Below are 26,228 nucleotides of genomic sequence, written 5' to 3'. Positions count from 1 at the left end.
TTCCACGTGTGTCTGTGTGGATTTGATTGCCTTTTTGGGAAGGTGTGCAGGGGCAGACGACGGGGGTGAAGAGAAAGATTTTTTTTTTTCCAAGAAGAGGAATAAACATGTTGCCTTCCCAAGAAGCCTCCAAGATCTATCACGGCAATTACAACTACAACTACAACCCGCGGGCCGTCGGGGTGCTGTGGGCCATCTTCACCATCTGCTTCGCCATCGTCAACGTGGTGGTCTTCATCCAGCCGTACTGGATCGGCGACAGCGTCAACACGCAGCAGGCCGGCTACTTCGGCCTCTTCCACTACTGCGTGGGCACCGGGCCGTCGTCCAGCCGGGAGCTCACCTGCGTGGGCAGCTTCTCCGACTTCAGTTCCATCCCGTCAGGAGCCTTCAAGGCGGCCTCGGTGTTTGTGCTGCTGTCCATGGTACTCATCATCGGCTGCATCGCCTGCATGGCACTGTTCTTCTTCTGCAACACCTCCACCGTTTACAAGACCTGCGCCTGGATGCAGCTGCTGTGCGGTAAGCGCGCGCACGGACGTGCGCGCATACGCGCAAGGGGGACACCGTCTTTTATTTGTTGCATCTATTCGTTTTGTGTACTTGTGTGCCTGTGGGGTGGAGTGGGGGAGGGCATAGGCATGGAATCTGTGCAGCTGTCTGCTTCGCTTTGGTCACGTTTAAATTTAATGATGAAATGAGCCTCGTTTTTGTGGGTTACAAGTGATGGTAACTCGAGGAGAGAGAGAGGGGGGCGAGGGTAGCCTAGAGGGGGGGGGGGGGGGGGGGGAAGAATGGGGCTTTATTGCTAAATTAGCTCGGCTCTATAGTGCAGTGTATTGTGTTTAGGAATTCCCCCACCCATAAAAGAAGTGCGGGATTAGGGATTCCTACACACTCCACTTCCCACCACTCCACATTATAATTGTCATAATTTTAATGATGGCACAGTTTTTGTTTTGATTTCTTAAAAAGGAACATTGATTTATATCTATTTTCATTTTTCTTATTTGATAGTATTAAAAATCTGACTAAATTCTGAAAACAATTAAAACGACTTTGCCATAGTCTTAAAGCAGGTAAGGGTTTCACACTTGTGGCTATTCATTTCAAAGCCTTTTCAAGTGTCTTATTGAACGAAATCTTACTGTACTGCAAACGAGAATTTTCAGATACATCCTTTTTGGGATTCTGAAAGGGAGTTTAGTGTTGGATTGGGGGAGTCTGTAATTTTTCAGTGGTGAAACCGAACTGTACACAATTTTCCAAAGGGCACTAAAAATATTTGAATCCTGGCCTCAACAGTGTTGAAGCAGTATCACAATACTGATCCCTCAAAAGTAGGGTAATTGGCAAGTCTTTTTGCAGGTAAACCATCATACATGGCAGACACATCAACACTGTTTTACTATCTTTCAGACAAGGAAAAACCGGAGATCTCTTTCTCTGTATTCTCCCATCTTGTGGAGGTCCTCTTTACATGTTTGTGGAGGATAATGATTATAGTTTCATCAATGAATTGATTTCTACAATAATTCAGAGGGATTGACCCACACTCTTGTCATATTCATGAACAAAATGACGACATCCACCATGCACATGAACGGAACGCCGAATCCGCATCTGCCTGCACCTTGATCAAACACCAAAATTACGTTACACCAAGTAAACTACCATTTAGAGCGCGTTTAGGTCATGTATAAATTACTACTTTGTGTCACCAATTTGCCAGAGGGCATTGCAGCCCGGGCATCCGGTGAGGCATAACATGTTTACCAAATTCAAAAACACGCAAAACTAGACTTACCCTGGCATGAAAATGAGGATGCATATGTTCTAATTTTCGTGTCCAAATTGTCAGGTGCATCTGGGCTGCGGTAGCTCCACGCACCGGAACGTCCAGTGAGGCGCATCACGGTCCCAAAGAACGTAGACTATACTAGCCTCCACCCCAAAATGAAATTACGCCCATTTCTATGGTACAAGCGCCTGTCTGCCAAAATAGGGCTTTATGATTTAAAAAATAATTTAATAGAAGAATATTTATCAGGTGGGTCAATAATTATAGGGGATAGTGTAAAGCAGGGGTGTCAAATTCATTTTTGTTGCAGGCCACATTGAAGTTATGGTTTCCCTCATGGGGCCATTAATGACTTAAATAGAAATGGATGGGTCCTCATATTACCGCATACACACCACAGAATCCAGTACAAAAACAAGTTCAACAATTTTCTAATTTATTTTGAAAGTGGGATAGTAACAAAACAACAACAAAAAATGAATAGTATCTCAGTCATTAAACGGCAAAACAACTTAGTTTTTTGTATGTTGACATAAGAAACTGAGTTGACACACATGGGTTGCCTTTGGAGTTCACATAAAATAATGTGGCGGGCCAGATCTGGCCCCCGGGCCTTGAGTGTGACACCAGTAGTGTAACGGCATCAAGCATATTTTTTTGAGAAGCATGACAGACCGTGTCATGCTTCTCAAAATATATAATAAGTCGTGGTTCAATTTTGAGTAGAAATCAGTTACTGTATAAGGTATGAGTGGACAGAGTATGCTACAGGCTTCTTGTAGTTGGTAATTAGGGCTGTTTTAATTTCTCAGCTCTGACTCCACAGAATTGAGACAGTGTGGGAATACATTGGTGGGATTGTTCACAGCACCAAATAAAGCAGACACGAAGCTCCAATGTAACCATGATAGTGTGTAAGGAATCCTGCACCATTACAGTGATGTTGAAACGTTAATTAACACCATCCATCCATCTCACCTAGCCCATGATGCACTATGTCTTAAAACAAAGTTTTGGATTCATCATCCCATAACCGAGGTTTTATTTATTTTTTTATGATCCGTACTGCTATTTTGAGGGATGATTCCAGGTCGATGGGATTATTCTTCTCAGGGCAGGTTACGTTTTCTCTCCTTGTTTGCGTGTTCGGATTACAGTTTGGAGAGCTGGGTGAGCATAATGTGTAAATGCCTCTATGGACAGTGGACACAGGAATATCCATGAACCAGGAGAGAAGGCAATGCATGACATTTACAAATGGCTGAATGGAAATGTATTATCCTAATGTGAGATGCCTTTGAGATTTATGAAGGTGGCTCTTGGACATTGTTTAATTAAGATTGATTGTCTTTACTATTATGGTCTATAATTTTAAATCATCAATAACTATTTGAAAAAAAGCACTCAAAGAGTGGCTCTTTTGGCATCAAATACATTACTTATATAAAAGGAACCAAGACCATAATTAATAATTTCAAGAATTGTTTTCAATGTGATGTGGATCGATCAACAGAGATGAAAAAATTATTATTTTTGAATGAGAGAAAGAGAAAAAAATAAGATAAAGTGTGCACACTTTTTACAAATGTGGAAGTGGTTGCGCTCAGAAGTAAAATCACATTCAAACATATCAAATGTTCACATTCATGTTCACATTCAAGTTGTAGTCATCATACACCAACATTTAAAGTAGCTTAAATTAACACCAAATTAAGTTCAAATGCTCCATTAGGCTGCCATTTTGTAGTCCAAGTTTACAGCTCAAGTTATGGTTCGCAGAGTTCCAACAGCAACAGAGTTGATTCAATGTTCAAAGACATCAGTCAGAAGAACAGTAACACAACAAAACAATAAAAAATAGTCTGATAGTCACCGTCATGTGGCAAAAATACATGTAAAAGCACAAAAAAAAATTTTTAAAAAAAGAATATATATATATATATATATATATATATATATATATATATATATATATATATATATACTATATATACACACACACGTGTATATGTGTGTATATATATGTCCATTTTTCATAAAACCCCGCTAATTTATCAGAACACATTTCAACCTTATATGCACACACCAGAGTCAGCCATCTTCTTTATGAGGTGATGAATGTGGTAAATACAGTCGATTTAGCAGAGGTGAGTGGGGCTCAGTTTCCTGTGCAGCATCAGTCAGCATTCTGAAGCACAGGGAGAGTAAAAGTTTTTTTTTTTTTACCCCCTCCAATATTGTTTTGTGCTGTTGCAGTCTGTCCTCTGATTGCATGTTGAAATGTTTGGTGTGCTCATGGCATGAATCAAATAGTATTGGTAATCTCTATTAAGGCCTTCGATTACTGAACTAGATTGGTGCTCTTTGTGGCAATATCAGTGAAGTAAAACATTAGTAAAATCGCATGCACTTAAACCTGAAAAGTGCTGCATTAATTGCGCTGAGGAATTTGATGATGATGCAGCCATTATCAGCAGTATTGCTTAGCTCCATAAAATCTGTGAAATTATCATGACTCTACTGGTGCACATCAATCCTGTCATGTTTCTAAAAAGTAATCTCAACCCGGCGAAATGTGCCAATGTCCATCTCTGCATTGCAGGAACTCAAGATGTGCACAGATACTACTTTGCAAATCGGTTTTCTCTCTATCGCTCTCTCTCTCTTACTCTTTATCCCTACCCCTGCGAACAGCAAGTCCACTGTATTGCATGTACACAATCCAAATCGAATTGCAATTTCCATCTTTTTTATTTTGTATAACCACAACAAATAAATCAAAATGTAATGGAAATTAAAATGCATTAATAATATTAATTATAGTTAGAGAAACAATGTTGCCCAACATACAGTTCTCTTCCTATGTTGCTGACACAGTCAAAGACAAAATCAAATGGATTAATGAAATGATAGATTTCATATTTAAATCATCATTTTATGTTCTTAAAAGTTGCAAACATTTTGTTGTCTTCCAGTGGACACTTATGATCCGTGGCAGAGGTAAGTTTTCTAATAGGCTTGGCTTTTGGCCTAATGTTGTTCACCACCTTGAAGATGTCCATTTAATCCTCCACTCTGGCCTGCTGGCTGTAGCAGCTTGTCCCCTGGCACAGCCTAGTGACCAACGATGCCACTGTGAATACATTGATGGCCAATTTGAACTGACAGTGGCCTCAATTTAGGCCAACTAGACCAAATGCGCAGTTAGGGTGCCGATCATGATGGTGTTGTGCATGCAACTCCAACATGGAGAGCGAAAGACAACCATTCATCCAATAAAAATGCCATTAGCAATTTAACTTTATGGCATCTCAAATGACAGTATAGCTGTGAACGCCCACATGTTTCCCACATTCTGTCAGATTTGTGGGTGTGCAATTCTTTAAAATGGAATAATTACTGAACTTAGGGGAGTTCAAGTTAAGGTTAAAGTGAAAATGATGATAAATAGAAGCCAGGCCAAATCACTGGGTCCCAGGTTTCTTGGCCGAGCAAAGTGTCTTGGCATCTCTAGTCTGAAAGTGGGCCAACAGTGGCTCCTTGCTATGCTGAATTGACCAAAATCAAACAAGGTTAATACACTCAAAGATAAAGTGTCTTGGACACCTTTGAACAAACTGGAGAAGCTGAATCATATTCGATTGATTTGCTTAGATTTTGGGCCATAGGGAATATAGACAAGCAAAGAATTCATAAAGACAAAATCAAAATTAGGGATGGCTTTGCGAGCCGATTCATTATGGTTTTATTGACTGGCTGAGGGAATGAAGTAATAAAAATTACATGACATGATGTCATATATGACAGTGGTGTGGGTAAATATCCAGACAACATTTTATATCTCAATATTGGTATTTTTATATGCTTAAACACGTTTTTAATACAATTAAATTGAAAAAAAAGATATCCAAAAAATACAACAAAACACAAAAACCTAGTGAGAAAATTACCTCCCAAAATATCAGGTGGTACAGCCATTTTTTAAGCAATATACACTGTTGCGTACTTTGTAATGGGGTGAGATATTCAATAATGTTTACATCTATGCTTCTCCAGCAGTGTCACAAACTAATGCTGGTGATATACTAGCTTTGCTGTCGTTATATTAACCTTCCCATTCCTAATTATTAATCTAAAGAAATGAAATAGGGGTAAATACAGTACAGATTAGGTTAGACTGGGATCAGAAATGACTAACTTCTCCAAATTATGCTGTACTTTCACAAGAACATGAATGATGGACGCATGTTAAATTTAAAAGTCTAGACTAAGCTGCATGCTTCCGCAAATGAAAAGAACAAGTGCCCGGGCAAGAGTTCCCCAAAGACCTTGAGCTCTGTGAAGAGCTTTGCCGCTTGTTCCTTGACATGAATTTTCATCCTTTCAGACAAAATACTCTCGAGTGAAGTCAGTTTGAGATCATGTTTTCTTTTTGGTTGGCAAAAAAAAAAAAAAAAAAAAAATCACATTTGTGGGACAAGTAAGATCTCAGTCAGATTGATTGGTTTACTTGGAGAATGTTTTCAGCAATTCCCATACTGTTTTATTCCATCTATTCCCCTTTCCACCCTTATCGCTGTTGCCTTTCTTCATTTCCTACTCTCTTTCTTGCGCCTTCCAGAAGAAATTAGTTACTATAGGAAGGCCGGAAGCCCATGAGTCATTGCAACTCCTCCCCACATGCATCAGCTCATCCATCCATCTCCTCTTTGCATCTGAGCTCGGCTGTTGCAATATTAAACAGAACTAAGCAGGACGCCGGCCATGGCACAGGGGATAAACTGTTCTGGTAGAAATTAAGTGTCAGCTCCTGCTCGGTCAAAATGTTTTTGTGCGTGTGCATGTGTGTAATTGATGGTGGATGATAGAATTCCTAACTCCAATAAGTAAATAAATGATTAGCTTTTTAAGCCATTGTATTGCCACTTGCCCAGAAAGGACATATCTGTATAGCTGTGCTTTCAACAGGTCAACGGGCATGGCATAGCAGTGCTGAGCAACAGTTTGGGCCATGACCATTTTTTATTTACTTTTTTCACAGCAATTTCACAAAGAAATAAACACAAAAAGGAGAATTAAGCTATTAAAGATGCAAAAGTTGTCCACAAAACTTTAGTGGCGGGTGGAACTTGAAGATCAACATGTTGATGCAGGAATTTATTTTCCCTATTTAATCTCACTGTGGCATTCACTGAACTGATAGAACGTTTGAATGAATAAAATACTTAAATGCATCTGGGGAGAGCCCAGTGAAATTTGTGATGGATATACGACGGTAGCTCATTTAGGCTAGCATCTGTTTTTCCGTCGACCTTATCACTTGTATGTCCTCTGTGGTCTATCAAAGATTTCCATGAGACTGAAGTGCTGTCTGAATCACTGCCTGCAGCATAAATTTTATTCGAGTACATCCTACGATTTTACATTTAATTTCATGTTTACCAGCTCAGTGGCCTAGTGGTAGAGTGTCCGCCCTGAGACTAGAAGGTTGTGGGTTCAGAAACCCCGGCCAGGTCATACCAAAGACTATAAAAATGGGACCCATTGCCTCCCTGCTTGGCACTCAGCATTAAGGGTTGGAATTGGGGGGTTATGTCACCAAATGATTCCCAAGCGCGGCACCGTTGGTGCTCACTCCTCCCCTCTCCCCCAGGGGATGGATCAAAATCACATGGGGATGGGTTAAACGCAGAGGACAAATTTCACCACACCCAGATGTGTGTGACAATGATCATTGGGACTTTAATGGGGGACTTTAATTCACATATAGTACATGCACACACAAACTATGAGCTCCATCCATCCATGTATTATCTGAAACGCTTATCCTCACGAGGGTCGCAGGTATGCTGAAGCGGTAGGCGAGTACACCCAGAATTGGTCGCCAGTCAATCCACCCTTCTGTGACATCTATTACTCTCCAATTGTTTTGACAATATTACTATATGCTAATATATATAGTATAGTACCATATAAGAACGTTAACCTTTGGGCAAAGAAATAATGGTGACTTCTGTGAGGAAGAAAAAAAAAAAACATTTAATTTGGAGCATGTTTACATTAATATTAATGTCAATATGTCCCATTATTAACTAACACACAAAGTCTCCAGCTCCTCTCGAGTAGCTCAGTCCCCTGTAGTTTGTGTGCTGCTCCAATTTCTTTCGACGGAATTAAATTTACATGGTTGCCATTTTAATTAGAAGTAAACCCAAGTAAATGAAATGCGCAAAGACATACATTACATTTATATGATTACACTTTTATACAACACTGGCAGTTATTCAGTTTTGTGTCTCATTTGATCCCAAGCCAGAAATATTAAATTCTGCCTAATCCTTTTTTATAATTTACACTTGGGGATTTTACTGTTTCAATTTCCTGCAAAATCTGTGACAAGTTATGGTTCGTGAAATACCAATTGAAATGAATGTTGTGCTATTCATAAATCCTTTATTCATTCAAGATTTTCAGGATCACTCAATGGCCAGACAATCCAGTCTGAAAGGCATTTGAGCTAAAGTTACTTCCAAACTACTGTACAACGGCATATGTAAATATGCGCAGTTTCTACCTAAAATATTTCCAATCTCTGTGGAATAAAGTTGACCACACTTGTTTTAAGGCTATGTGTAACTGCTTTGAAGGTAATACAATGCACTCACTGGTCGCGGGGATATGGTTAAACAATAAATGTTTGCAAATAATTGACGGCCACAATGCATGGACCGCTCATGGTGGAAATGACAATTTCATACACTTTTGAATGATTATGAATTTTCCTATGTTTTTAATCGCTATCTTATACAAAGTATGGTGCGCCACAGTTCATTGTCCTCATAGACAGAGATGCACACCGACAAATAAGCGAGAGACAGCAAGAGAGAGAGAAAAATAGGAAGTGAGTGAGCGAGCGATTCCCGAGGGGATACCCCTTCCCCCCATTTCTTCCTTTCCTCTCTATCTGAGATTTCTGGATGTCTTTTCTCAACCAAACATACATGTTTTAATAATCAGGCACTTAATAAATAATTCTAGAGTCACCAGAGGGGTTCTAAAAATAGCCTAACAACTGAATAATGAATTTCTTTGACCCTTCTCTGTATTGTCTGTCAGTGTGTATGTGTGTGTGTGTGTTTGTTTGTTTAGCATGTACTTGGTTCTATAACAAATGGCCATGTCTTTTTTTTAACCCTTAAAAATTCATTTGTACCTTCTGAAGGGAAGCCCTGAGGCTACATGCCTTTACACTGTAGCTACCTTTAAAGTATGGAACTATAAAATGTCACCACTACATCCACTTCTAAAAAAAAAAAAAGCACCAAAGTAGCCATTGTTGGCCTTTCACTCTTAAAAGATGTATGATTACAACTGTCCATTTGTAAGGCGAGCAAGAGGGCTCCAATACTGTAGCTATACCATTCTACACAAAAGATAAACTGTCAATACTACATACACTTGATTTAAACAAATGATTACATTACACACAATGTACATAGATAAATACATGAATAAATAGCCGGCAGTTGCTTTGTGCATTTGCAGTCTGGATCTGAAGGGGGGGGAACATATCTTTCTTTGGAAGTACGCAGATGTAATTCCTTTCAATGAGGATCACTGCTTCTGTGCAACACTAGAACGAATGCAACACACAAAACAAATGCACACAGTGCTTGGGGAGTTCTTGTTTTCCTTGGCTCTCTGTGCCATGCACTTCTTCCTTGTTAAATCATTGGCGGTCAAGTGCTATAATATCAGGATATTTGCATACCGCAGCTAAAGCAACCATCTGCTCTGGAAATCTTTCCAAACTGCACCAACGTAAGCTGAACTGAACCTCACCAGTCGGTGGGAACAAAGCTATATAATAAAGTAGAAGCAGGTCCTTCATGCGGCGAAACGGTCAGTGAACCCACGAGGCGGTATGACTGTGTAAAGTGCCACCCTCAGCATAACGCATACATACACACACGCATGCACATTCCACAGGCACACATACATGCATGTACACATGGGCTTGATCTCAACTGCTATAAAAGCTGTGTGTATCAGTGACGGGGCCATCCATTAGATAGATGGAGGACAGCAGGCCAAGGTCTAGACACCGTAGCAAAGAGAGGGCAGAGTCCTCGACAGCTTTATTATATTACTGCCTGGACATGGGGAAGTCTTTATGTTCACATATTTACAGCTTTACACTCTGATGCACCAATGCCGGGAACTTCCACAGGCCACAGTTCAATTCTGAATGAGGGCTAATATTTGAAAATCTGACTTCTACAAACTGAACAGTATCAAGGATCTCCGTTTCCCATTTTATATTCATGATCCTGAAAAAACACAGACATTTTAATTTGAACCCAAATTTAATCCAGATGTTCCACCATTACTCATCCGTTTTCAAGGTTACTTTAAAGTGGGCAATCTACTTCTGACCATATTTGCATGGACCTCAGAAGACTTGTACTTTCAACGCACATTTGGAAAACTACACCGATCCCAGAAGAGACAAAGTTGTCAGATTCGGCGCTACATTACATTGTGTACTTTGTGAACTACTACGTTGTAATGTCAATTATTGGCACCAACAGGAAGGAAGTAAAAGTACCACCTTGCTGGAACTTGTCAAATGGATGTAACATGTAATTGCTTGGCCTTGCTGAGGTCTAAAACCATTTTTCTTTTGTGCTGTAGAACAATAATAATCCTGAATATATGTTGTGTGTGATCGCTAAGAGATGCCGTCAGTGGCCTAAAAGGCTCAACTGAGTGAATATAGAACAACTTCTCAAAGTTTCTTGCCTCTTTAAAAATGATGAAGTGCTCTTCTAACATTAGTGATTCTGTGATTGATGACTATTTTGCATTTTGCTAAATTGAATTACTTCCATATCTCAGCAGATCAAGTGAAAATGCTCAGGAGAAACATGGCAGCTTTGGATGCTCCCCTTAAAAATAGTGTGCGCACACACTTAAATTTAGTATGCTGGAAATATTTTTAGATCTCTTATATAATCACTTTGGTTTGTTTAACTAGAATTAGAATGCCATGTGGAAAAAAAAGTCTGTCAAAATTGTTACATAATAGCCCGAGAAATCTCTCCTTTGTGCTATAAATAGATTGGGTGCAGCATATTTAACTAGTTGGATCACAACTCTGCCTTAGTTTTTTTTTTTTTTTTTCTCGAATGCACTCATTAGTTGGGCTCGTCTTTGAAGCCATGTTCCAAACAGTTGACAGCTTGTGAAACGATTGGAGGCGATGAAGTGAGATGAAAAAAATAAAGACACGACAGTCTATTGCATCAGAGGGCGGCCAGCTCGCCCCGTTTTTCCTACCACTTGCTGTTGGATCCCCTTGCTTGGCATCTTTGATGTCTCTGGGCTCCAAGTTCAGAAGGCAGCGTTTTGAGACATTGGAAGGGGAGGAAGCGGGAAAACCCCCACCCGCTTCAAAGGGCTTTTCTCTCATTTTATTTTTAGTTCATTGGTGCCCACTTTTAAACACTGGAGTTGGAAATGTTATACTTGTTTCTATTTTGTTTAAATGGAAGTATAAAATATATGCAATCATACCTAGCGGCTGTGGTTTGATGCCTTGCTTGGTGGCACATTGTCAGTGCACTGGCATTAGTCGTGTTGCAATTTTAGTTATTGAGTTATTGGGAGATGAGAACATGCCAACTCCACACAGGAGACCTATGACCACCGATATGTGAGGCGACGTGCTAACCAGTGTGTCACCGTATATATATTTTTGCTGCTCCGGCAAGAGAAGTTTCCAGTGTGTAATAATTATGCAGCACTACTTTTTTCTTTTTAATTCTGAGCTAGACTGGCAGCCTGTCCAGTGTGCCTCGCCTCTGGCCTCAAGTCAGCTAGTATAGGCACCAGCTCACTCATGACCCTTATGAGGACAAGGCTATAGAAAAATAAAAAAATAAAAAATTGAGGGAAGGAGGAACTTAACATCCTTGACATCCAGTACACTGAGATACGATGATTGTCCTAATGGGGCCGCCCGGACATTTTATAAGCTCCTGTGTTATAGTTTATTTATGAAAAAAAAAAACATGGCTTAAGCTACAAAAAAAAAAGAAATCATTTGTTTTATATGGTTATAACTGTAGTTTATGTGCAATAGCAACAAAGTAAAACTTGATAGCGTCCTAAATTGTATTGTAACACACAATTTAAACTTGCATTGCATGGTCACACGTGTTTATGTGTGTGTGTTTTAAGGTATGAGCATCGAGTATGTTTGTGTATTTAGCAGCAGATGCAAAACGCTGGTTGTTTTGGAACAGACTGGAGGCAAACAAAGAGAAACGGTTGGTAAATGAGCTGCCCTGAAGCGGAAGCACTTGGTCCCTTCGATTCGTCAACTACATGCTCATGCTCTCCAAAAACTCCATGGGACTCCGGAGCATTTTCACATAGCGCACATTCATCAAAAACCCATAAAACATGTTACCTGATGCTCATTACTCAGTAAATTATTTTTCTCATTGCCTGTCTATGCTTCCATCTTGTACGGCGGTCATAAAGAGAAGCTAATAATGTTCTGATTTCCCAGGATGATGCCTTGAGTTGGTCCTCTTTTCTCTCATTACTTACTGTAATACCGTCATTATATCCCTTCTCATTACATTCCCTCATTATGCCTGCAATGATTTGGAGTGGGGAGCCGTCACACTTTGAGTGTATCCTTGCTCGAGATGTGCCCTTACTAATCTCGTATTCTCCCTCATCTGTTGCCACAAGTGCACCGCCCACCATTGACTTGTGATGGATGGTGGAGGTGAAGCAGGGAGTCTTCACAGGGAATCGGTAATGGTACACCACTCCACCACATACTTAATGGACTTCATTTATTTTACATTTGCATCCAAAACTTTGATGCCTATAAAAGCCCAAAAAACAATACAGCAGAACCTCTAACATTAAACACTCCCAAAGTCTTACAGTTCAAAATTTGAAACAAAATTTGAACAAAAATGCAACTCTGGGTTTATTAGTACCTATATACGGTACATATAAAACTTTCAGTGACTATCTTAAGATGAACTTACGTTTTGCTTATCCCTCTTGAATATTCAGTCAGTTGTGTAACTGTTTGTTTGACTTCAACATACAGAAATTGTATGCCCTGCAGCCCATTTTATTCAGAACTTGGGTGACAACAAGTGTTGATGCAAAGCTTATAGGACAGGCAGAATACATTATGAAGTGGAGAGAAGGTAAACACCAGCAGAGGGAATCGCTTATGAGCAAACTCCATGACCAACACAAGTGTCAACGTGACAGTGCAAAATAAATTCCACCACCAAGAAGCATCAAAAGTTGCAAAACACGCATACAAAGATTCTTAAATATTAATGTACATCACCTCAAATGCTCCTAAATACGCATGAACAGGCAGCTAGCTGAGGGTATAATCTACTGGATAAAATTCAAATTCTTCCTCTGCTGGATTTTTTTAAGCAATTTAATTGAATGTTTCAACATAAGCATATGCCAAACATAAACATCCACTTTGCCTTTGTGAATCCTTCAAATTGATTGAGCTAATCAAAGTTCAGATAAAGACAGCTTGTAGCTCAAACCAAACATTTCAAACAAACTAATCATGAACCAAACTTAGAACTATAGTATCCAAGTCTTTTTCCTACCTGTTGCGTGTGATCAGGAACTGAGGAGTCTCTTTGGGTTTCCTTTTATTTGCTTTCCCTGTTTAAGTTTTGTATCTTTCACTAACAGGCCCCCAGCTCACATGGTGGTCTGCAGGCAATATGGTTGTCCCTGGCATCTGACAGGGAGTTTGGTGAATTGTGATGTGGCTGGTTTTTTCTGCCTCCTGTAGGTCTGGAGGGGGACTAGTGGATATTTTGACAATGATCTCTGCTTGGTGGCGCACTGGTTAGCACATCCGCCTCACAATTAGGAGGGTGCCGGTTTGATTTCACCTCCGACCCTCCCTGTGTGGAGTTTGCATGTTCTCCCCGTGGCCACTTGGGTTTTCTTTGGGCACTCCGGTTTCCTCCCACATCCCACAAACATGCTTGGTAGGCCAATTGAGCACTCCAAATTGATGGATGGTGGTTTAGATTGATGGATGGATGGATGTTACTTGACAGTATATGAAAAGGAAATTATTTTGTTGTTGATGATGATGTTGCTAGAAATTGGGCTCCGCAAAAAGTTATAAACTATAATTTATATAAACTATAATGAAATAAAATTAAGGAAAATACCAGCCAAAAATTTTACATTTTTGTAAATTGACATCAACATTTAGAATGAATGGTCTCCTGGCTGGTCCACCAATATTATGCACGTATAGTATCTCATATGATGACTATCCCCGATCCGGAGAGGCCATTCCACCCTTTTCCGACCGAGGACCATGGACTCGGATTTGGAGTAAATCATAAATAAATAAATAGATAAATAAATCAATAAATCAATAAATAAATAAGAGGAGCAAAAATGGAGCAAGTGTGCATACAGCAGTCAGAATATAGTGCAAAAGTACAGGAGGAGAAGTGCAAGGCAGCCAACGTGGCCCAAAAGGCCGGGACATTATGCAGCCGAGGGTGGAGGGGGGAGAGAGTTCAGTATCCTAACAGCCTGGAGTATGAAGTTGTTGGTGAGTCTGGTGGTGCGGGAGCGCAGGTTTCTGTACCTCTTCCCAGAGGGCAGTAGATCAAACAAAGTGTGAGCGGCGTGATTCACGTCACACACAATCGTGGTCGTCCTTCAGGGAGGGGAGTGAAGCACCAAAAATTCTACCAGCTGTTTTCACTATGCGCTGCAGGGCCTTCATGTTGTATTCAGTGAACCTACCACCCTACACAGCGATACAACTGGAGGGGATGCTCTCAATGGTGCCACGGTAGAATGTGGTCATGATGACAGGTGGAGCACTTGCTCGCCTGAGTTTCCACATGAAGTTCAAGCGGCGCTGAGCTTTCTTCGCCAGCGATGCAGTGTTGGTGGTCCAGGAGAGGTCTTCACTGATGTGCACCCCCAGGAATCTAGTGCTGCTCACTTTCTCCACCACAGCACCGTCGATGGTCAGTGGCAGGTGTTGGGTGTGACCCTTCCGGAAGTCAACAACAATCTCCTTGGTCTTGCTGACGTTCAGCAGGAGGTTGTTGTCCCTGCACCATGTGACCAGAAGGTCGACCTCCGACCTGTATTGAGTCTCGTCGCCCTTGGTGATGAGACCCACCAGAGTCGTGTCGACAGCAAATTTCAGCACACAGTTGTTACTGAAGGTTGCAGTGCAGTCATGCGTCAGCAGGGTGAAGAGCAGCGGACTGAGCACGCAGCCTTGGGGGGCCCCCGTGCTCAGCGTGATGCTGCTTGAGATATTGTCGCCAACACGTACTACCTGAGGCCTCTGACAGAGGAAGTCTAGTAGCCGGTTGCAGAGGTAGGTGCTGAGTCCTAGTCTGTCGAGTTTGCAGATGAGTCGCTGCGGTACAATGGTGTTGAATGCAGAACTGAAGTCCACAAACAGCAATCTCACATACGAGTCTCTTTTTTCCAGGTGGGTGAAGGCTAAGTGGAGGGTAGAGCAGATTGCATCCTCAGAGGACCGTTTGGCTCGATACGCAAATTGGAAGGGGTCAAGGGTGGGGGGAGAATGGATCTGATGTGTGCCATGACAAGCCGCTCAAAGCACTTCATGATGATGGATGTCAGTGCCATGTGTTGGGTGTTGCTGCCGCTTAGTCTTAGTCTGTTTTTGAAATATTCACCTAGTAAGTTCTGCGGACATTTAATCTACCGGACATTGAGTGACATGTAATAATCACTAGCTCGGTCAAATCTGATCCTCTCTTTTATGAGTAGCGCTGGTGATGTTAGCTGTGAAAAAGACGTGTTGTGGCCTGAATGAAGATTGAGTGTGACGGCTGCCATGTATGTTCACCATCTCCCACTGGATCCCACTGCTTTACTTACAAAGCCTCAGGCTGGCGCGGGCTGAATGCTATTTAAACAGAGTTGGTGAGCGTGGGACGTGGTCCAATCAGCTCCCAGGGTGATGCTCACTTTGATGAATGAGCATACGTGCAAAGTATGGATTACCATTTCACTTGTGCTCTTTGAATTGCATGTATGGATTTTGTAGGGGGTGGGACTCTACGTGTGTTTGTATTTGTGTGCATGTAGACACCCTCGTTTGTGGTTGTGTATGCGAGTGAGAGCAGCTTTTTTGTCGATGTTTGTTTTTCTTGAATGAATGGATGGTTCTTCTTTAGGGTAAAGGTCATGATACTGAAGGCGATTTTCATGTAATTGATTGATGCTGATCACTGTACTGTAGTATTATTGTCACCAGTGGCAAAATATTGCAAAAATAGTATCAAAAGCTACCAGCTAATTCCCTGACATAGAAAAGTTTCATATAGGGCGTCAACCATGCTTCAGAAATTTAGAAAGAGAGCAGATTTCACTCTTCACTTTACGTGCAAATGCGTCAGTGGTTAATGTTGTCCATTCATTTAGAGCTTCTTAAACATTAAGAATATATCGATTCAGAGAATCTTACGGGTTCACATCCTGCCTGTGATTCAATAATTGATATATTCAAGGGTATGTCTGACTACTTTGTTCCATATATTGTCGACCATCACCAAAGCTACTTCAAGCGCTTCGAAAGAAAGCTGCTGGGGTTGTTGTTTTATTCCTTTCCCCCTCCATAATCAGATTCTAATGCATGATATTGCACATCAGAAGCTACTAACACAGAAATGTTGTGAGCATTTTATGCAGAGTGTTCTTACAGCCCATTGAGCAGTGGCGAGTGAGCACTGCACCTAAGACGTATCAGGGCACCAAGGCCAAGTTAACCTGAATAAGTCAGTTATGTTTTCATGTTTTTCCTGTGAGTACATCCGCTCATCCATATTCCATACCGTGTATGCTGCTCAGAGTCACGCCAGATTCATACCTTTCAGATATGGGAACCACTCCACAACCACTGGCCCTTTCCTGGCATAATATTTTGTTTGAGTTATTGAAAAATAATTGGAAACAAAATCACAAACTGAGTGGCTGAAATCAATGTGGTGTAGTGTTGTGCCGAAGATGGCCTACATAAATAGAAAAGATATTTTTTTGAACAAAGACTAGATAAGTAGAAGTACTGATTCAACTAAAAGTACGGTACGGGAATGTACTTAAGTACAAAATTAAAGGATGACATTTTATTGTATATATGCATTGTGAATTCGGGTTATAGTTCCTCTCTCTCATTACTTTCGTGCTTGTACTTAGAAGAAAATAAATAACATTCCATATGGTGTTATTGTTAAAGCACGATGAGCATTGACTGAATTTTTTTATCAAAACATGTTTCCATAGCTTTGACAAGACAACATTTGAAAAAATCTGTTTTTATATATTAGTTACTGGCTTGTGTATTTAACCTAGCACAATATACAACGCATTTGCCCTGAATCATCATTGTAGCTGACAAAATTGAATTCTCAAGGAAATATCTCTCTTTTCCAAATTCATTTATCTTCCAGTTCGATTTCTATATCACCATTTTGTGTTACTTTTTCCTTCCCACCTGTGTTACTCCTTCTCACATCCTTTCCGAAGCCGCTACAGGTCCCTGCCAATGAAATCAGTCAGATTCAAAAACATTTTTTTCCCAACAGTTGTACAGACACTAAACCAAATCATTAATTGATGTTTCTATGCGTATCTGTTTATTTATTGTTTGTTTTGTTGTGAGATGTGAGCATGTCATGCTGTACTGGAAACAAATTCCACCAGCCTGTTGTGTGGTCATTAATGGATGAACCTGAATCTTTCCTTCTCAAATTCCGTCTCCGCCTTCTCCTTGTTCTCTTGCAGGTGTATGCCTGGTCCTGGGCTGCATGATCTTTCCTGATGGGTGGGATGCCGAGGTTATCCGGGACATGTGCGGGGAGCATACGGGGAAGTACTCCCTGGGCGACTGCTCTGTACGCTGGGCCTACATGTTGGCCATCATGGGCATTCTCAACGCCCTGGTCCTCTCCTTAATGGCCTTCGTCCTGGGCAACCGGCAAAATGATTTCTATCTGGACGACCTGCAGACTGACAACAAAGGTTAAGACAAATGTTCCTTGCAATAACATACTGTGTATATACATGAATATATTCCCGTATATGGAGTCAAGGCAAGTCTTTTTCACCACCTCCGCCATTCACATAAGTTGGTCTCATTTGCATATAGGAAGGATTAGCCCTTATAACATTTCCATGAAACTTTGTTAAGGTGTGGCACAGGTCCTGAAGAAGAATGTATTAAATTCACAAAAAAAACTTAAATACCACAGACAATATATTAAAATATTCTCCATCCAGCCATTTTCTGTATCGCCTTGTCCCCACGGGGGTTGCGGGCGCGCTGGAGCCTATCCCAGCCGTCATCGGGCAGTAGGCAGGGGACACCCTGAACCCAATCGCAGGACACACACAGACGAACAACCATCCGCACTTGCACTCACACCTAAGGGCAATTTGGAGTGGCCATGCGGCCTACCAAGCATGTTTTGGGGATGTTGGAGGAAACCTGAGCGCCCGGAGAAAACCCACGCGGACACGGGGAGAACATGCAAACTCCACACAGGGAGGGTCGGAGGTGGAATCGAACCCGCACCCTCCTGTCTGTGAGGCGGACGTGCTACCCAGTCCCCCACCAAGCCACCATATTAAAATATTAACTTTTCATTTTCCTTCTGAAAAAAAAATAAATAAAATACTGCAGCTCAGCTTCTCCTACTGTCAACTAAACAGGGTCCGAGCATACTGTTGGGTAACCATCAGCCAAGTTGTGGTGGCTCTGCCACCACCAGCACTGACTGAAATAGAGAGATAATAACCATAAAAAAGGCAAGGGTATGTTGATTTCCTCACATTTATTTAATGATTATTTATTACATTTGTACTGGTGACCGTGACCCTTGTGGTCCAACACTGTTAAGTGGTAACCCCAGACCATTGGACCGTTGGGAATGTCAGATCCCTTGTAATTAGCAATGATTATGTATCTTCTCTAAAATTCTTTGACGTCTTAAGCAGGCATATTTTTTCTCCATATTGTTAACATTTTAGATCATTTGAGTGAGAATTTTCTCACTTACATAGAAATCATATTTTAATTGGGGGCACCCTGTGTTTTTAACGAAAACATTTGAAGCACTTGGGATTTGTGTGTCCTCAAGGGTGTTTCGCATTGTAGGCTCCACACTATTTGAAGTGTTGTTATGCTGACTTGTATATGATCAGATATAGAATTGAAATCCACATACCCATAATTTTAATTTAGTGAGATGCAGATGAAAGAAATACATTCCTGTTGATTTTCAGATTTGAAACCATTCACTCATTTTTGCATTTTAGTTTCAATTCAGCAGTCAAAGGCTCCCTCGGTGCAACTCTGACAGTTTACACAAAGTTGCATCAGGACACTTGAATCCTTTTTGTTAAGCTGTGTGAAAGGGGACTATTGGAGGAAAGGAACGGAAGAAGCGAGACAAAAATGAATAGAACACCAAAAAAAAGAGTTAATCAGCTATAGAAGAAACAAACAGAGATAACCATGACATAATAGTGACGGTAATAGAGTGGACGGTGTAAGCTATAGCAGTAGATCGGGAGCAAGATGCAGTAAAACAGAAAGGTGGAAGAGACTGAGACTGCAATATAAATGGGAGAATTGTGACATAAGATGTTTCACTTCTCCGATGGATCTCTGATGGTTTCCATGGTAACTGGAGATATTCCAGTGCGTGGGCATGTCTTTCTCTTTTTATCTGATTAACCCCACTGACTGTGAGTTGTCATCATTGTTTTTTTTACACAACGAACGGATCCATTGCTTCATCAGCTGTGCGATCCCCCCTCTGCTTTTAAATTCATAGAATGTGAAATTGCCCTCTGGCTTAGCAGCAGTCAATAATAAGGAAAATGTAACTTGATTCACGTTAATAGAAAGAAAAAAAACAGCACTGAAAGGGAAGCATTTGAAGAGGAAACGAAGAAGAAATAAACATAAGCCGGCACATGCGGCCAACAAATGTCATCATTCAGCCGTAAACAATGACTTGGATGCTTAACTTAGACTTACATAAGCATAATGTTTTGCACGAGTATGCACTTTCTTCCACTTTTTGTTATTGCCTTCATGCCAACACTGTTGTCCTGTTTGTGTCTTTTCAGATTTTGCTGTGTCCAGGGTACGTAAGGAATTTTGCTTTGTCAGTTACATTTGCATCAAACACACACACACACACACACTCACTCACTCACTCAGTGCAATATCGCAATATAAGTGTGTGTAAATATGTAAATGTGGATAGTGAACATGAACAGACCCCGATAAAAACCAAAATAAAAATGGGTGATTTAACAAGTTTACTTTCTATAATCACCTAAATTTAACGTTATATTTAATTCACATTGGTCAAACCCACGCATAGAGATCAAGATGCAAACAAATCACGTCAACACAAATTTCTTCTGTTTAAAAACAAAGCTTATTTAGGGTGTTCTCGTTTTCAAGCTAATTAGAGTGCAATATTATCATAGTACGTAATCTAAAAAAAATAATTCTCTTGAGAAGAGGTGTTGCTGTGATATTGCCATTTCCTTTCTGTGCTTGATGTGAAAAAGTGTGTGCGTGTGTCGGGCGGGGGCTACTGAAGGGAATTTAATACAGGTATTTCCCTGGCTCCAAAATAATGAATTCCCTGAATGCCAAAGAGTTTAATTTCATGGCAAATTAAGCAGATAAAAGGACTGGAGCAAGTTGTGAATTTGTCTTTGGTAGCTTTACACGGTAAGGCTCAGTTGGTGGTACCAAGAGACGCCAGTGCAGGGATAGGGGAAAGCACCACAGAGAATATTGAATAGAATATCCTAGAGTCGCCAAATTGACCATCTGGTATGTTTTTTTGAAAACTATGCAATACATGAGCCATCTCAAGTTACATTGTCCCATCGGCCACGGCAGCCGTCACAGGCCACTATTGATGCAACGGTGGAGCTGAATGGGAATTAAATAAATGGGTGCCTAACATCTAAAATTTAATTACAATATTGTATTTTGACAAAGATTATATAAACCATTTAATCATTCATTTGTTGACTACTTCATGTTGTGCGTGTTTTTTGTTGTCTTAATTCTAGATTGAGGTTCGAGATAGAAGAGAGGCAAGGTACGGGGTGCAACGTCTTCACTGAGGACAACGATCACACTGGACATCTTCTCTTCTTCTACTATTCTTGTCTGTTCCTCTTTTACTTCCTCTTCTCTGTTTTTCTTCTTCTTTCCAGTGATCAGGATATCACCCAATGTCAATAGACACCAAGTGTACAGGAGTATGTAAGATAATACAAAGAAAACAAAAATCAACAAAAAAGTCATTGGGATAAACTATATTTTGGAAAAACAAAAAAACTAAACGTCTGTACAGTGAATTGAAGACTTGACTTTGTCAACAAATACATTAAGAGGAGATGATTTTTTCTGAGAAACTCTTAATATAAGGAACCACCTTGTCTGTAGACTTATTTACCATAATTTTGCAACTCACTGTACGTTTTTGTATACATCTTCATGAATGACAAATGAGAGTCCCTGTACAGTAGTTGGATTTTAAGCCTTTCTTTTAAAATCTAAATTCTTAAACTAGACTTGGCCATCAAGTGCACGGTGCAATTGGAGTTTGTAATTTCACAATATTTTCATCTGATTATGTTTACGTTTCCAATCTATGTGAGGCTAAAAGTGCTCACTGGACAAGCAACTGTGCCTGCAGTATTCCCAGGTAACATTGATCAATGCCAAAAGCTGCAAGAGTCAGCACAACATAAAAGTACTGCATCATTAATAATGTCAGTGACAAATGACAGATTTTAGGGTACTACCCTTCTTGAATAGGTATCTTTTAAAAAAGTTTTAAGAAATGGTTTATAAACCGATCATTGATAAATTCAAGGTGAGGACACCTTTGCCTCTTTGCTTGGTGTAGAAAGTAGTAAAGATAATGTCAAGACTTCATCAAATATATCACAACGAGGCTCAAATTTTGCCTGATCAGGAAGCATTAGTCAAATGAAAAATAGCAAGCATTTTAATATTGTCAAATAGCAGGCCTACACTCATTGTAAAAAGTATTTTATAAGCCGTAATTGATGTTTGATAAAAATTTTAGAAAGTCTTCATTTGACAATTATAAAGTCACACGTATTGTAATAATTACCACCCAAAGTAAAAGTGTTTGAATTATTTATTAACCTTTCAAATCCCACCCTATCGTAAAGGGCTTCTGATTGAAGAATCACGGGGGGTTGTACTGACTATACACTTCCTTACACATGGTAGCATTCATAAAATTAGCTTTACCTAAAGTATTTTGGACTTCTTTATATTTTACTGAAATTCCTACACAGAAATTCCTTAGTCACCCCCCCACCCCATGGTTCAGAAGGTCATGAGTCATTCATAAGAGAGCAAAGAAAATTGACGACAATGCATTTTATTTGAAATTTAAAAAAAAAAGATATAGCTTATTTCTTGTAAATCTTTAAAAATAAGTTGACAGTATTTTGCTATTTTTCTTGCAAAATGCAGCCAGACATTCACAATTGTCTTAGTTTCCGCTGAATTCACTTTATTTAAAATTATTTTACTTCATCATTGGTGCAATTTCTGCATGTTAATTGGTGGACACTCGTTTCACTGTACAATAAAATTAGACGTTTTTGTTCAATTTCACACTAAATCCCGATGAGCAGATATTTTATACTGAGCAATCTTACCGATTTGTGTCTATTCGTCAAGTTGTTTTCTGTTATTTACAGTAGATGTTCTTATTTGAACAAACAAGTCCAACACTCACAAAAGTGCTGTCACACGACACCAGAACAGGACTAAGAAAGAATCCCATCTCAGTGTCTTTTAGGAATCTTGTCATTAAACTTCATGCATTACGCATGAATACTGGATTTGCACCTTTATCAGGATCTACAGTAGAAAGACAGAAGACGTAACGTCATTGATGAAGGTATTCTTAGAATTCCAAACTAATGATAAGCTTTGTACTACATAAGTTGCTACATTGCTGCTCCAATAAACATGTAGCTCCTGTTTTTGCTGCACCAGCAACATGTGAATGCCATTTCAAACATGTAACTGGCAGGTCGTATGTGTGGAATGGCTCGGTTGTAGGACCCATGGCGAAAGTAGCCCTTTGTTAAATACTCTGGACACTTGGGCTTCAATGATTGAACGAAACATAAATGGAAATTGAGCTGAAATAAAAGAGTCTAAAAGTACAAATTTACATACAGGAAACAAATCATCTGACTATTATTGACATTTGGCAAAAAGGACAATAGCAAGACCAACAAAAAACTAGAACTGAATACAAAAATGAGGCTACCTAAAGTATAGATTATGACCATATGAGACCCGTTGTTAGCGGTATGTATTCCTTGAACACAAGTTAACGGAATAAAAAGTGACCACATCTAAGCTGAGGCTGGCATCAATTGATTAACCACATTACTGGAAACCATCCATTTTTGTGAACTCTTTTGTCAAAACATATTTTAAAATAAACACAACAAAGGTTGCACAGTCTCCCGGAAGCAATTGTGTTCAAGTTCTGGAGATCCACTGTACTTAAAAGGGCAAATGTTTGCTTTCACACCGATTTTAGACTTAATTTTAATTGCGTAGCATACAGCAGATTGCTAACATCTTTAGGTGGGTTGGTATTTTCTAACCTCTGACACATGCGGGTTTGTCTGACAAGGCTTCAAAACCAGTGGGACATGTTTACTCAAGACACCAATTTCAAACATGAGTCACACTCAAGCCTCCTCTGCAGGAACACGTTGTATGCATCCTCTGACCTTGCTTTACGCAGTCCAGGTGCAGTCATGAGCAGATAGCTAGACGTGTGGTTATTTTTGGACGCTTGCTAGCTAACTCTCAGGAAGCTGTGTCCACCGCACTGTATTAACGGCTCAAATAAGTGCGTCTTGCAAACGCACCGATATGGTACGGTTCCTTTTGACACGTTCGGAGTGACTACTCTGGGTTTACAAGCTGGGCCAAGCAGGCAATATGAAAATAGCCCTTATGCTGAATCTAATGATGCTGTCACACTCACGATTTTCGCCTCATCAACCATTGCGGTGCCAAGCCTTGATTTGAAACCACCGATGAACTGTGTGCAAACCATTGTTGTAATATGTAAAGGCAGGTTGACGTCGAAATGTGGGGTCATTTTTTTTCTTTCTTTAGACTTTTTAGACAATTAGTCCACAATGCAGACACCTAAGCATGGACATGTTCCATCTCAAATTCTTTGCATAGAGAAGGTGATAATGTGTCTTGATAGGTAATATATATCAGGATTTTCTTACCCTTTTCTCATTTGGGAATACTTTCAAGGATCCACTATGTCTTTCATGAAACAAACGACAAAAATCTTCCAAGGGAGTGAACGAAAACTCGAAAGAGGCTAATGTTAGGACCTCCAAGCGTCGTTGGCCGCACGTTGGCCGCTCAAGGCTCCACTTTTTCCAATCCCGAGGAGTCGACGCCAAACCGAAATAAACCTTAACAAGGAACTGGCGCTATCTTAACCCTGATGAGCACATCTTTCTACTACTCCAGGTGCCTCTAAGAACTCTTGATCCAGATGTGGTGCAGAACCAGCAAAACAAGTAGTGACACTGTAGGTTTTTTTTTCTACTAAAAGACTAAGACACTCTGACTGAGCGCCCATTTGTCGCAAGGTGGATTTGACTCAGAAGTTAGGGGCCATTCAGTTTGGAGTCAAGCAAAGATGTCCCACCTGATTATTTACTTTCATTTGGGGCCAAAGGTTTGTCTACTTTGAATTAAATAACTTCATCTTAAATTCAAAGACAGAAAGATGCATCAAAGGGGGAAAAGCACTTTCTGGTATCCTTAAATATTTGCTGACCATGTAAATGTTATTGAACTGTTTTGTCATGCAATACCATGTATAAAGACATCTTTTTGGGAGCGGGTGGGTGAGGTACGGGGCAATGATATCTAACGTCCGGTGATTTATGTTCTGATTTCTGTTGACCTTTGTGTTCATTCTTGAAATGTTGCCAAAATATCATGTATTACATGAGGAGAAGAAAAAATATTTAGTTTTGCTTTTTCTAAAAAGATGGTGTGTTACAAAATGATTCTATGAGCATATTTGTCAGAAGGTTTGTTTGATTAATGTGTTGCTCTATCTTTAGCTTTAGGTTAAAGTTTCCATTTGTTGTATTTTCCTATGATGGTTGTCGTGTCACAACAAGATCATTTTCTCAATTAATTTAGCTGATTTCCCGATGGACTTTTAACACCCCCTAAAAAGCAATTTTTGAAAGACAGGCAAAGAGAGAGAGGAAGAGAGAGAGAAAGAATGAGGAAGAGAGAAAGAGAGAGAGGGAGAGAGGGAGAGAGGAAGAGAGGAAGAGAGAGAGGAAGAGAGAGAGAGAGGAAGAGAGAGAGAGAGGAAGAGAGAGAGAGAGGAAGAGAGAGAAGGAGAGGAAGAGAGAGAGAGAAAGAGAGAGAGAAAGAGAGAGACAGAGAGACAGAGAGACAGAGAGACAGAGAGAGAAATCAATTTGAGAATTTACTTTATCGTCAAAAAAGTCTGAAATGAGTTGTGTTGCTTTTCATGCTTTATGCTGATTTTGATTTTGAAGTTATATTGTCTGATTAATTCCTAGATGTGAATAGTATTACAAATCTGACAATTTCTGTTACTCAAACACATTTTGAGAGGGTCGAATAAAAAATATTTTACATTCAAAACAACTGCTTCCTTTGTGTAAGGCTGCGATGCAGCACTTTTTTGGGCCATTTTGGTCAATCCTGACGTAAAATCCATGCTCAACATTTGTTAGCATATAATGTACAAAAACAAGCAAACACGTCGACGAATAAAAAGCGACAATTAAATGATTTTCTTTAATGAATTTTACTAGAAGTGCTGAAAATGACAATTTCTTACTGAAGTTAAGAAAAAAAAAAACTTTAAATTTGAAATGTCCAAGTATAATATTTAAAGGAGTGTCTTACGAAGGGTATGTCACATATGCGTACAAAATATCAAAATGGTGTCCCTCTCCTATATCTGACTATCTCATATTGTAATTTGTAATTATTTTAATGTTTCATATGTGAAGTCAGTGAGTAAAAGCATTAAAGGCAAAAAAATATATATTTCAAGAAAAAAAATGACAACTCTGGATCAAATTAGGAATAAACATAACATCCCCAGTGGTTCTTACAAATATATTGCTGGTCTTAGCAATTTATGTATAATGCTACATTGTAAAAACAGAACATTATTATTTTCTAAAAGCAAACTTT

At 39.9% G+C, this 26,228-nt stretch overlaps 2 protein-coding genes across 2 annotated transcripts in view; one reads left to right on the top strand and one right to left on the bottom strand.

The window, feature by feature from the left end:
* The window catches only part of LOC147062002 (copine-9-like), a 72,588-nt gene extending 58,942 nt beyond the window's left edge, over positions 1-13,646 (bottom strand). Inside the window, exon 1 of the mRNA XM_085912658.1 lies at positions 13,474-13,646. The gene's annotated coding sequence lies outside the window, so the exon portion shown is untranslated. The remainder of the gene's footprint in view (positions 1-13,473) is intronic.
* Positions 108-21,052, top strand: lhfpl4a (LHFPL tetraspan subfamily member 4a). The gene is made up of 4 exons (XM_085912669.1): positions 108-522; positions 17,678-17,914; positions 20,030-20,046; positions 20,999-21,052. The coding sequence occupies exons 1-4, from the start codon at positions 108-110 to the stop codon at positions 21,050-21,052; spliced, it is 723 nt and encodes a 240-aa protein (XP_085768795.1).
* The last annotated feature ends 5,176 nt before the right edge of the window (positions 21,053-26,228 follow it).

Source organism: Syngnathus leptorhynchus, chromosome 1, assembly GCF_054491065.1.
Source record: "Syngnathus leptorhynchus isolate UIUO chromosome 1, UIUO_Slep, whole genome shotgun sequence".
Lineage (NCBI taxonomy): Eukaryota > Metazoa > Chordata > Actinopteri > Syngnathiformes > Syngnathidae > Syngnathus > Syngnathus leptorhynchus.
The sequence above is the reverse complement of the archived record's forward strand: the minus strand, read 5'-3'. Positions and strand labels throughout refer to the sequence as shown.